This window comes from Anser anser (genome assembly GCF_964211835.1).
Source record: "Anser anser genome assembly, chromosome: 2".
In the NCBI taxonomy this organism is placed as follows: domain Eukaryota; kingdom Metazoa; phylum Chordata; class Aves; order Anseriformes; family Anatidae; genus Anser; species Anser anser.
In genome coordinates this window covers 89397439-89410581 of record NC_139721.1, presented here as the reverse complement: position 1 = coordinate 89410581, position 13143 = coordinate 89397439, and the positions used below count along the sequence as shown (strand labels likewise).

Genomic DNA, 13143 nt, shown 5'->3' with positions numbered 1-13143 from the left:
AGATAATAGTAAATTGCATTAGCATGTTTCCTGTAACCAAAAGGGTTTGCATTATGGGTGCAATCATTAAAAGCCCTTCACCTACTGAGGTGCTATCAGTTTCAGGGGTAAGTTCCATACTTTGAGGCCTGACAGTGAATTGCGCTTGCTGCTGTGGAAGGAAGCAATAAATGTTTAGATGCTGATAGCAACATTCCTGCTATTTCAGAACAGGAAGTTAAAGAGCAACACGCAACTGAAACTGCAAGGAAAGTTCCAGTAGTCACTCTGAATTTGGTTACTGCTTGGGAACTTGCCCGGCATGGCAAGGGCTGTGCTACAACTCACGTGAGAACCATCATCCTGTGTCTTTTTACTCTTATTTGAAAACAAAAACAAACGAACAAAACCAAAAACATACTATTCAACTGCTACATCATGAAACAACCCAGTAGCTGAGCTGTATGAGAGACCCAACACTTGGGTATCTAGAGAGATTTTAAAGATATTAGACTGAATCTTCCATCCTCAAGTGGTATCAGGTTTTCAAGGTTTCCTTTAACAATGTAAACACATTCACAGAATGGCAAAACCAAACCTGATTAACTAGAAACCAATAAAAAATTATATACGTTGAAAGTCACTGTTCACACAGTGTAATAACTGCCTCGAGGAACAGTCCATACTGAAGTCATTTTCATTTTACATTGCAGCTAAGGTGATGCAGAGATGCCATGGAAGGGGTGGGGAGAGTCCTGTACCCCTGTCAGTCTGTGGCTGTGTACTCCCTCTGCTTTCTGCATGTCATACCTAATGAACGTGTAGCTGCAAAGTGAGTCAGTTCAACTGGATGATCCAGTGGAAAACTAACCCTGAAAGTAAAGAAAGAGTTCCTCTGTGGGTCAGTCAGCTGCATCAGGTCACACTGAAGTTGTGTGCCTTAAATCTGGTAACAGCTGGGGAACAGAAGAGTAGAGCAAGACCATGCTTTCTGGCAGCTGCTGACAATGGAGTCCTGCAGAGACAGTATGGACACTCACCCTTAGGCTAACCTGGGAGGATGGTGCAACCTGGTTTAACGAGAGTGGGCATCCACCTCTAGAGGCATAAATGAAAGCAGTGGGCCATAAGGAAAATAGATGACAGGGCCAGCACAGTCTTACCTGTGGCAGACAGCTAAGAAGAGCTAGTGTCCGGGTGGGGATGGAGAGGGGTCTTAAGTCAGCAGCAGGACCCAGCTACAGCAAGGCCTAAACACTTGATTTAAAAATAAGCATTTTAAAATAAGATTTAAAAATAAGCATTGGAATTTTGCACTGGAACAAGAAGCACTCTTCAAATTAGGACAGAATTTAGAAAAGCTGTGTCAGGAACCTTTAATGTCCCACCTCTTTCTGAACAACTGCATTTTGCAGAAGCTCCAAACTGCCTGTACAGTGTTGTTCCAGTCATCACAGACCTTCTCAACAGTCTGGTTTATATGTGACAAAGAAAGCTGTAGTGATGTCTACCCTGGACAAAAAGGAGGAAACCATTTCACCTATGTCATCCCATGTTAGTTACTCAACCTAGACATCCATTACAGGAAACACCAAGAAATATTCACCTCCAGTGTCATTCCTTCTCCTTATTTTGGGTGACTACTTCAGATGGAATGGATTGTGCTCCACAAGATGCTTATCTCTTTCCTTTAACAGTAAAGGGAACTTAAGGTGATTAACTCAGATGCAGCTGTCTGTTTCAGACAACTGAAGTTAAGTGAGCTGCAACTCATCTGAGGAGCTGTCACCTTCTGTCCCACTGTAGATGATGAAATACTTGGTGCTATGATCCAAATATTCAGGAGTTAATTGAGTGAGATTCAGAATTATTCAGTTATACAACTTCTGTCACTCCATTCCCTTAGTCTTTCCCTACCTAGTTAACCTCATCTCAGTCTCAATGTGTCAGGACAAAGCCGCAGGCAGTACATATCTATCTTAACTAAGCACTGTAAGGGAAGAAAAAGAGTACATCTTCTGGATTTCAGTAACAAAATTTTCATAATTAAAGATCAAAGCAGGTTCAGTTCAGTCACCTCTCTGCAACTGCTCTGTACACTGTTTTGTTCAGCTTAGTCCTAGAAGTTTGAAGAAGCCAAATGTTTGCTGGATTCCTAGTCATCTTTGTGAATCTCACAATCAGTGAAATGTTGTCCTAACACTTAATTTAGTAGTCTCTCATTTAATTTAAACCTGCTTGTTCTAGTTATAGGTTCCTTTACATTAGTAAACAATCTTTGCTCTCTCTTGGTACTTGGAAGCTTCAAATATTTTATGCAATTACTGTACAATGCTTGGTACTTGGTGATTTAGTTGCATCTGTTTGGATCATTTAATGTCTGCTTGTGAACCAAGTCAATCTTCCCTACAATCACTACCTTGAAAAAGCTTCTATATGAAAATCATCAGTAACTCTTGGAGCTTTTACAGTCTGTCTGGGTTTGAATCCCTCTTGGTACCAGCCACTGATATACTGTTACTGCCAAAGAAGAGAAGCTCCAGTGTTGCTTCAGGTTTCCTTCAGATAAAGACATATTTCAAGTGCTTTTTTTAGCCCTGTGCTGAGCCTTCAATATACTTCCTTCATTTCCAAGTAGTATTGAGTATGCATTGCAATTGTCTTAATTTTTTTTAAAGCAGTATGAAAAATACAGAATTCAAAACCAATTATTGTCAAGGGGAAAACAGGGCTCAAATACACAAAAGACTTGCTGCATCTTGACAAGCAGAGGCAGTGCATCAGCTGAACACTCAGTATTGAGCCTCTTAGTGCATAATAAATCATATGAAAAAGACACTATCAATGGCATTGGTCTCTGAGCCCAACATTTTGACAATGATTAGTATATTTGGTATTTGTCTTAAAGTCTCTGCTCCTGACATAACTTCACAAGGCAGTACAGATAATATGGAAATGAAGGTTTCTTGCCTTTACAATTACAGAAGCGGGCTTGATTATATTAGAAAAACACCCCCAAAGTTCAGAAACTGAAAGAGAACTCACCACTTTTCCACAATGTTCTTTCAACCTCATAAATTCTGAATCACTCTCTTGATTTTGTGAGACCTGATTCAAAATCTCTGGCTGGACTGTTCCATACGGTAATAAATGCAGCTATTTCGTCATAAATAAAATAACCTCCTTTTAATGAAAACAAAACTTTCAAAGCGCCCTCCAACAGTTTTGGTATTAAAACTTGAAACTGTGATGACAGCAAAGCCACGAGATGAGGTTTTTTTTGATGACCATGAGCAGAATCTTTGCTCCAAATTTTAATGTACATTATATCGTAGACAGGCCTGGATGCACACATGCCTAGCAAGGTTGTCCAACTCTTCCCATTATGAGACTCTGTTTTCAGTTATTTGTAACTTTGCCAAAGTTTAATTATTTGCACTGAAATTTTCCACACTGAGCATCTGCCTGAGGCTGCATTTGTTTTTTTTTCTGGAAACAAATAAATCAGCCATTTCTGAAATCAAAAGGCTAAGGGAAAATATATCTTTTTCTTTATTATAAACAAAACAAAACAAAAATGAAACAACAAAAAAAAACAGAGTTCTGCTGATTCTTTTTTTTTGGGGGGGGGGGGCTGGGGGAGCGACGGAATAACAGGGCTACTGTGCCTTGTGGAATGGGATTAAAATTTGGCAGAGGCTTGCCTTTATTTCAGATATGTGCTTCTCTCCATCTCTTAAGAAAATTTGTCATATTTGGCTAAGTTATAATCCTTTGGGGGGGAAAAAAAAAAGAAAGCAGTTCACACATGCTCAGTAGACAAGTCTCAGGTGTTGGTAGCTGCATTTCTCAAAGATTCTGTAATTACAGAATGTGTTCCAGACTGAGGCTGAGCAGGATTTTCCTTGCAACTACAGCTCTACGTCATACTGGGCTGCAGTCCAAGACTGAGCGCAGAAGCTCTATTTCTCCCACCTACTCCTAACAGGAAGTGAGAAGGAGGAAGCTGCACTATTTAAAAGCAGAGTCTGCAAAAAGCTGATCTGCCTGGAGATGAGGAGCAGACAGGAACCGAGATACCGGGATGCAGAGAGAGAGCAAGAGAAGAGGGAACTGGGAAAACAATGGTGACAGAGGCAGTAAACTGTACATGGAAAAGGAGATGAAGAGATTCAGAGCCAGCAAGAAAGAAAAACAAAATTAAGAATAGATGCTGAAATGCTGGCAAATGTGAGAAAGACTGAAGGATTCACTCAGACTGGGTGAGGAATTGTTGATGAAAGTCAGTCTACAGAGAAATCTATGGTGGAGAAGGAGAAGGGGGCAGAAGAGACAGAACAGATTCAAAGCTATAAAGGAAAGGAATGAGTGGAAAGAACTAAGACATGCTGAGTAATGACAGTGGAGCTGGAATTAAGAGTGAGGTTAAGGAGAAAATAATACTGAGGCAGTGACCAATAGAGACAGAAATTGTTGTGCTTTGCAGGAATAAATACAAATGTCTGTGTCCAGAGGATATGCATTCAATCTGGACCTTGTAGTGGGGCCCAAGAGCTTTAACTAACTCCAACAATCCAACCACTGTCAAAACACAGGTTAGAAAACATCCATCAGAATGTATTATCATATTGTTGTGTCCACACAGAAGAGAGATAATATTACTTCTAATTATTCAGTTAGTTTAAATGTCAGAAAGCTATGTGGGACACCTACATTTTCTTAATCCATTCATAAAGCATGCACATAACATTGAAGTGTGACAACTGGTACATCAGAGATTTATTTATTTTTCCTAGTTTGGATCAAAATAGCGAAACTTACCTACTTATAGGAAAGTATGATGGAACATTTTTAAGACTCAAAAATGAGTGTTCAGAAGTTAGGAAATGGAAGAACTAAAGCTATAGTCATGCAGACTGCATATTGTCTCCTTTGTGTTTTGGTGGAAATGTTTCTTAATTGCATGATTACTTATCTGTCTCACTTATTTTACAATGACAATATACACTTTCTTGTCTCTCAAGAATTCCCTGTGTAATCTCCAGCAAGTCACCAACACTAGAAGCTTCTCTTATGTAGCTCCTTTTTTTTTATTTTTTTATTTTTCCTGCGGGGTACCTCACCTGAGTTCCTATGACCCGACTTACAGAATGGTTGCACGTTTGAAAAGTCAACAGGAATTCCAATGCTTATAAATAAATTGCTATACTAAGGGTCAAGACCAGGCACCTGAACTGAGCAAACCAAATTACAGGATAGTTTTAACCTTTTCTCTGCAAAAAGCAGGAGTAGCTATATCACTTTAACTACTAGAGGTGTCATAAAAGTAAACATATTTGCAAGTGTGAAGCACTCAGAAAGTACAGTAATGAGAACCACTGAAAAGATCAAGAGGAAGCTAATCATTCTGTTGTCAGAGTATATTTTGAATACTGTGAAATAAACAAGGCAGAAGGACTCATACTGAAATAAAAAGACATTCAAAAACTACTTGTCACCCCTGAGTGCTGATAGAGGCTGGGATCTTGGCAAAAAACTCTACATGGATATGCAACTAAAAGCATTAGTACATGGGAGATGAGTAAAGTTTGGAGACAATCTGACTTTTGGCACTTCCTACCTTTAAATTGCTTGACTTTGTATCTTTAATGACATTCTTCAGCCCCATATTTTGATATGTTTTATACATACATACAGAGCCTTAGCAATCCTGCATATTATATATAATATATAATTGCCAGTATCAGCAAAACCCCAAGATGGCATTAAAGTTTTGTTTTACAAAGCTGTTTGAAAACAAACATACTTCTGTTTTTAATGCTTTATGTTGATATTAAGAAAAAAAAAAGAACAACAACAACAAAAAAAACCACCTTTCTTTCTCCTTTCCTTTCTGTTCCTTTTCTCTCCATCATTCTTTACAAATGCCTTCTTTCCTCAAAAACTGTAGGACTAGCTCTGGCTCAAACAGCTGCAGAAACAGCTTGGCTTCAGACACTTACCACAGCAGATTTGCTTAATCAAACAACCATCAGAGCAGCTTTGTTCCAAGCAGTTGCCAAAAGCCTGTCATGCTAGAACTTCAAAAAGCTGCTCCAGCAGCTTTGCTGCACACCAGAGATGCTCATCATGCATTGAGGCGACATCATACATTTCTAAGTAGGAAATCCAATGATATTAATGTGCTGTATAATTCTGTGGTACAGTTTTATCCAATGATATTAATGTGCTGTATAATTCTGTGGTACAGTTTTATCCATCTAATTAAAGTATTTGTGGTAATGCATGTCATACTTCGGAGTCCATGGCCACTTTATCTAGTTTGTATCTTTTACAAAAAGGTATTACTTTGTCCTAGCCACTTTCTACAGTTGACCTCTGTCCAAACTTGAACTATTTCAGAAAGCTTAAGGAAAATTCTTTCAGCAACTTTGAATAGGTAATTTAAACCAAAAGTCTACTGAGAATAAAAGGCCAGAAAGCATAGTGTATGCTCATCAAGTTCCAGACATCATCAACATCTACCACGTTTTTGTGGTTTTGATAGGTTGTTTGTTTAACCTATATTAAAGCCTTCAGTGATAGGGATGCTAGCAGCTCCCGACGAAAATCTGCTCCAGACCATCAATACCTCTATTTTATGCAAGTTTTTCCTAACAGCTAACCTGAGTCTTTCTTCCTGCAGTTTAAGTCCATTGCTTCTTGTCAGACAAGAAGTCTTGTCTTCATGTACTGGGAGAACAATGTATTCCCTTCTCTCAAAAAGTCTTCTCTCCTTTAGGGTACACAAAAACAGTCTTGGCTCATTGAACTTGTTTGCTTGACTTACAGTCGTTCTCACTGCTCTTCTCTGGACTACCTTGAGTAGTCCATTTCTTCCTTCAAGAACAATGCCCAGAGGTGGACACTGTAGTCCAGCTGAGACCTTGCCAGGTGTAAGAAGAATCGAGGCATTACTTTTTGTGATTTGTAGGCTGTGCTCTTGTTAAGGGAACTCTTCACACAGTTAATGCCAAAGAGGATAAGTACTATATTCTAAATGTCACGGGCACTTACAGCTCATTTGGGAGTACTCAACAACTATGCAGGAAATATATTAGAACAACTAATAAGATTAGATCTTGAACATACAAAAAGTTCTGTTAAGAATAAATACTTGTAGCCTTGAAAAATGCATACCAATTTCACGGAGTGTACTAACTAGCTTAGAAGCTAGTTAGAGCACTGATCTGCTCTCGTGAACCTGTATTTCTTGAAAGTTTAGAAATAATGGTTACTTCAATAGTAATTAAACATGCATGTTCAATTCAAACTGATTTGTGTTAACTTTTTAAAATATCTTGTGATTTCTTAGCTATTTTTCTGCTATGCTTTCTGCAGATTACGTACATCTTTTGTGGCAGGCCTGATGTTTGGGCATATCCATCTCATTCGGGGCTCTTTATGTCATACTTCTCTCCTCTAGAATTTACTGTGTATCAACTCATGCTTTGAGGTATAGGACACGATATCACTATCTAGTTATTATATCCAGTGTGAGATGCAATTTCATATTTATAGCATCAGCAATCTTTCCCTTGAGAGTTATGAAGCTTTTTCTACTGGTCATTGAGCTACAGGAGCTCACCAAAGCTCTTTTGGGAGTACTACTTCACGAGTACAAAATACTTACCTACAGAAATGGATAACTCTTCTGTTCTGTTTATTTCAAACTTTCCTTCTGATTGCTCCTTCGTTTCATATTAGTATGTTTTTTACTTAAGGTGTGATGGGACACATTTCTTTTTCTGTTTTGTGTTTCATTTGGGAACTTTATTCCCATTGCAATGAAGTATGTTATATAAATGTAAGGCATTCTGCAGTATTATTGTCATTAGTGATGCATATTAATAACTGTAATGCAAATGTATTCTTCACTTGTTGCTCAGTATTTGTAGCCTTATCAATTAAGTGGTATGAAAATTTTGCTGCTCTGTAATTACATTGCTCTTTATCCAAGCAGTATAGAATAAATAGTAAATTTGTAAGTCTCACAGTGAATCATGCGGATGGTGGAAAATAAAAAAACCCTGGAACTTATTATTATTACTTACCTAGCAATCGGGGTCCCATTCTGCAAAGAACTATGTAAGCACACAGTTAAAGACAAACCTCATCCTGAAGAATAACAGCATAATTGGATAGTTTTTCTTTTCCTCTGTCTATTATTATTTCCATCTTACCAGAGAAGGAAGTCACAGCATGAAAGTGAGTTACTTGTGAATCAGAGAATGTGTGAAAGAGGCAGAGACTGAATCGTGAACCACTGAGTCAAGTCCAATTCTTTAACTGCAATTTACCTATACCATGTAAAGCATCAACAAAACTAAACTTAAAAACCCCAGATCCCCCATTTTGATAATTTAATAAATACCCTATCAAACACCATCTGTAAACTAAGGTAAAGAATAAAGAGCAAAGAGAGAATAAGAGTACAATAGAATATATTCCAATTATACTAAGGTCCTACCAGTGCCTCGATGTCTGGGAGACATCTTTTCTCAGAACAATGAGTTAGAAATAAAGCTTCGAACCAATGGATAAATAAACCTATCTATTGGATCAAATCTGCATAAGTCACCTACAATGTCTGTATCTGGTGACCTTCATGTCAGCAGTACTGAGTACTAATTGAACAGAAATAAAACAAGTTAACATCTTTTCACACACAGTTCAACAGAAAAATAAATACAGAAATTAGATTGTATGACAACAGACTAGTATACTAAACTTGATAAAACATATTTAAGAACAGATACTATTGAAGAGTTAGGTGACTAGGTGTCTGCCCTGTCCGCAGTTCATGGGTCATTGGCCCGAGCCCATGTTGTCAGCCAAGTCAGTGTTTCGATCTTCTGCAGTTTTTTCCACACTGATTTCACTCCCAGAAGACATGTTTCTTGCCAAACTATCACGCTTGGAATTCAGCCAGTTATGAAAGACTTGTGTCAAGTTGACATCAGAGAATGCTGAAAATTGGTGGGTATCCTCTGGGTAAAGTGCCTTCTTTCAGCCAGCTGTCTTTTAGCTGGTTTTTGGTCCCTGAGTAATTTGAAGATTACTGTTTAGGTTCAGGTACAGATGTTTTTGGTTTTCCTGAAAAATACACATGCCTGATGCCTTTTTTTTTTTTTCACAGTGCAGTTCTTCTCTTTAAGGAGACAATGTCTGATTTCAAAATCCCATTCCTCCCAAAATGAACAGGTGATCCCAAGATGTCTCTTGCTGTGAGTCCACTCGTGTTGGTTTCAGCTCTGTGAGCCAGACCCTATCTGTAGTTACTGCAAAGGACACTTTGCAGGGTCCCTGTTCTGCATATTGGTTGTATGACAGACCCACACTAGCTGAGAGCAATTCAGTATGTCTGTGAGCTGGATGTGGGTCTTAAAGGGCCACCAGCTGGGGCCTACAGGAGACTAACGAGCACTGGGCAGATTGGAAGGCAACACAGTGTGTCTGCATGTGTAAGAGCTGCCTTACTTGGGAACACCTCTGTCTCAGCAAAACAACCATCTGACTGAGAAGATTACATGGATTTTCAGGCACTAAGGGACAGAAGCAAGGAAATTAACCCAAGCAATTGGTCCTATGGTTGTTTCCTCCCAGTTTTATTTTCCCATTTAACACTGCCTACTCTGCATGCACATGGCCCTTGTATTTCCTGTCTGTTTTGTCTGAGGGTGAGTGGAAACTATGAGCTAGTTCCCTGAAGGACAGAGACAGCGCCACACTGAATGTTCTCATACCTGACTCTCAGATGTCATACTCCAGCCCTGAGTGAGATACCTACACTTCAGAGCTCAAAGACCCAGAACACTCTGAGCAGGCAATCAACAATGTCAACAACAACAACAATAGCAAGAGTATGGAGACTAAGTTCTCTGAAGGACCTGAATGCTTACTGTCAGGATACAGCAAGAAACTCCTTTTCTCTTGGTGTTTACTTCCCTGAATGCATGGCTGGGCTCACATACTCTAATCAGAGGGATAGGTAGAAGCTCGGTTTTAACCAATAGCTCAGTGGTTAGTTAGAGCACAGAAAAGGAACCATAATTCCTCTTGTTGAAGCTGCTTTACTTCGCTGGGAATAATTAAATATTCATTAGGCAAAAGAGAGAGCAATATTTTATTACCTTGCATTCCAGGCACTCGGCTAAGAGAGAAGAGGCCTCAGTGCCTGTGTCAATGAAATTTTAAGTATCCCATATTAAGTAATCATGAGAGCAGGGACTGGGATTCAGGACTCTCTTTACGTAGGTGAGAGAGCTCACTACTGAGCTATATTATCACATCAATTTTTGTATTTTTTCTCCTTCCCTGCTCTCTCGCAGTTTTGACAAATATTTTGCAAATATTTTGTGCACACTGGAAAAGTGTAGAAAGAATGGAAGTTGAATGCCTTCACTCAGGGAAGCAGACTACACCTGAAGTTAAAATGTGACTCTGGAAGGTGTGAAATACCCATTCAAAAGACAGAGGAATGAATAAAAGGAGTTGTGTTTTCCCTATCTTAGTTGAATCCTTTAGCTATAGAGAGAGTGATGAGAGCTCTCCAGCCATGCTTCCCACATGGCCCAATCCAACATGTCTGTATTCAGGTTGTTTTCTGGACCGGATTTTGGATGCAAGCCAAGGGTGGGAATACCTTACTTGAGAAATACAATGGTCAGGCATCAAGCTTCCCAATTTCATTCATTTAGCCACATAGTAAATATCACTGATGAAAACTTGGGCACCTATATATTTCATATGCCTCCTGGTAAAGAGGCATCTATGCGAAAACTCTGAATGCCTATATTTGGGATAACAACACCTAAATATTCTTGGAGATCAACTTTATACACAATATTTGGCTATAAGTGTCTAGTGGGTACACCTGAGCATTTGCTTTGCTTGACTTCAATATAATTTATCTTTTAAGATATCCATTTTTATTTGTCATATTATTTCTGGGAGCCAAAGACTGAGTAGCTTTTTTTAATTCAGTGGCTAGGCAAGGAAATAGCTTGTGGAAAATGATACATTGTCCTGCTTAGCACTTGGAATGTTGAATTCAGTAACAGCCATGTGATTTAATTTATTGTTATTATGATTTTGACATTCCCTCCTAAAGCTTTAGTAATGTGTATATTGCCTTCTGTAATGGTCTCTCATCCTATGAATTTTGAGTTGGATTGGTATTCTGTAAAAAAAGAAGTGTTTTCAAATTGAACAGGGACATTGTACAAGGTTGGAAGAACTGTAGAAAATCAGTGTATTTCTAGTCTCATCAGGGCTAGTTTCATGGGGCTTTGAAAAAATGGATTCTTTATTTTAAGGATGAGTTAGCACACATCTAGTTAGCCTGTACTCTAACTCTGTTTTGATCAGAAATAGATTTGGACAGTGCATAGGGCTATCGTTCGACTGTCCTTGGTTTTGCACCAATCAGCTCAGTTCTCATACAAAGAACCCATCTTCTGAGAGAGAAAATAGGGCAGCAGGGAAATTCACAGTTACAAAATAAGCTGAAATAACCAGTTTCACACGAATATAAGGATCTGCCTACATGATTAAGTGGAACCAAAACAACAAAATGGCTCATATATTATGCTTACAGTTATGGTAGTTTAGGTCTTCATGAGTGCTATAATTTTAGAACAACAGTGCTCAATTGTGAAATAACATATATTTTAAAAGTACATTATTTAGAAATAGGGCAACCTCATTCTGAATGAAAGCACTCACAGACAGTCAAAATCCCACATTTAGACAAGGCCAAATTCCTGTCTTGGATATTTGGCATTAGCTGTTTATAGGATGTATAACAGCCGTATTGAGTACAGTAATCAAAAAAAGCTGCTCCTGAAAGCCTAACAGCAGTCTTTTGCCATTGGACTGTTGGTGTCTACCCTCTGAGGTCCGAAGTGTTGCTTTAGCTGGAACGTCTGGCAAATGAAATGGACGTAAGAAGAAAGTTCAGGTAATGCTAAAAGTATCATGCATAGCAAAGTGGGGATATTCAAGCAAGTCTTTAATAACAGAATATAATTTGTTGTATGTGGGGAAAAAAACACACACACACATACACTAGTGTCATTTTTCATTTCTTTATGAAATAAAAGCTATACAAGTACTTGTATTTTAAAAAAAAAAAGTGTTGGTTTTTTTTAATGTATTTTTTTTCCTGCCTGCTGTGTACTTAAAGACCTCAAATAAATCTTTTCTGTTTTTGAAAGATTTCTTGGATGGCTTAGATGAATGGGTGTGGATGGGAAGATTTTGGTCATTAATCATAGGGTTCAATTTTTCACCAGAGCATCTTTTTGTACAAATATTTGAGCTGAATAAGCATTTGAAGTAAAAAGAATTTAAAGCTGACTAAAATTATTTCCTCTTTCAATTAAGTGCATCTCCCTTGCCTGGTTGCTTGCATTACAAATGAATGACAATTTTTTAGGGCAATCAAGATCAGACTTTTTCCTTTGAAAACATAACAAATAAAAGTCCCAAACATTCCTCTTTAGAATGTCTCTCTTTTTGGAAGAAAACTCTTACCTTGTGTATGACACAAAGCAGCAAGATGGACACAACCTGTCTTCTCCAGCTTCTGTGAACACCTTCTTGTCTAAGCTTGTACCTGCAGACATACCAAATTACACTGTCAGCTTCTCAGGAAAGCACATGCTTAACTTTCAGAACGTGCATAGTTTTCACTGTCTTCTTCAGAGCTTAAGCGTATCTTAATGAGCTTCTTTGCACTGGGATGATTTCCTGAAATAGGACCAAAGTCTGTTATCAGATATTACAAGTTCCACAAGTTCTAACTTCCCACAACCTCTGATATGAAAATGTTGCAAGAGGCACCTGTGGCAATCCTCAGGCAGCACCTTCCCTTTTGAATCAGATATACCCAACAGTCCAGAAAAGTAAGGAAACTCTGCAGCTGCAGAAACTACCTTCTGGAGGGAGGAAGGGTCTGAGTGCTCTAGATAACTCCAAGTATGATAACATTTGTTGTAAAAGGGGTGCACGTGGTTAACCCAATGTTATTCATCAAATTCCAGGGTAGTCAATTACAAGCATTACCTCATATTCAAGACTCAATCAGTAATTTGTAATGTGTTTGATTTTAGATGTGTTGGC

The 13143-nt window shown here is 38.5% G+C and overlaps 1 protein-coding gene across 5 annotated transcripts in view; it reads right to left on the bottom strand.

Annotated features, from left to right (window-relative positions):
• Positions 1 to 13143, bottom strand: part of LOC310895204 (uncharacterized protein) — a 127560-nt gene that overhangs the window by 26532 nt on the left and 87885 nt on the right. For 3 of the 5 annotated variants that reach the window (XR_014580531.1, XR_014580532.1, XR_014580533.1), the window contains 2 exons: positions 12556 to 12637; positions 3615 to 11945 (listed from right to left, as the gene is read on the bottom strand). Coding sequence is in view for 2 of the 5 variants with exons in the window: in XM_083826169.1 (XP_083682295.1) it covers positions 12556 to 12637 (82 nt within the window). In the remaining 3 variants the exon portion in view is untranslated. Of the gene's footprint in view, positions 1 to 3614; positions 11946 to 12555; positions 12638 to 13143 lie in introns of those variants that run through there. The other 2 variants (XM_083826169.1, XM_083826168.1) reach the window with 1 other exon arrangement.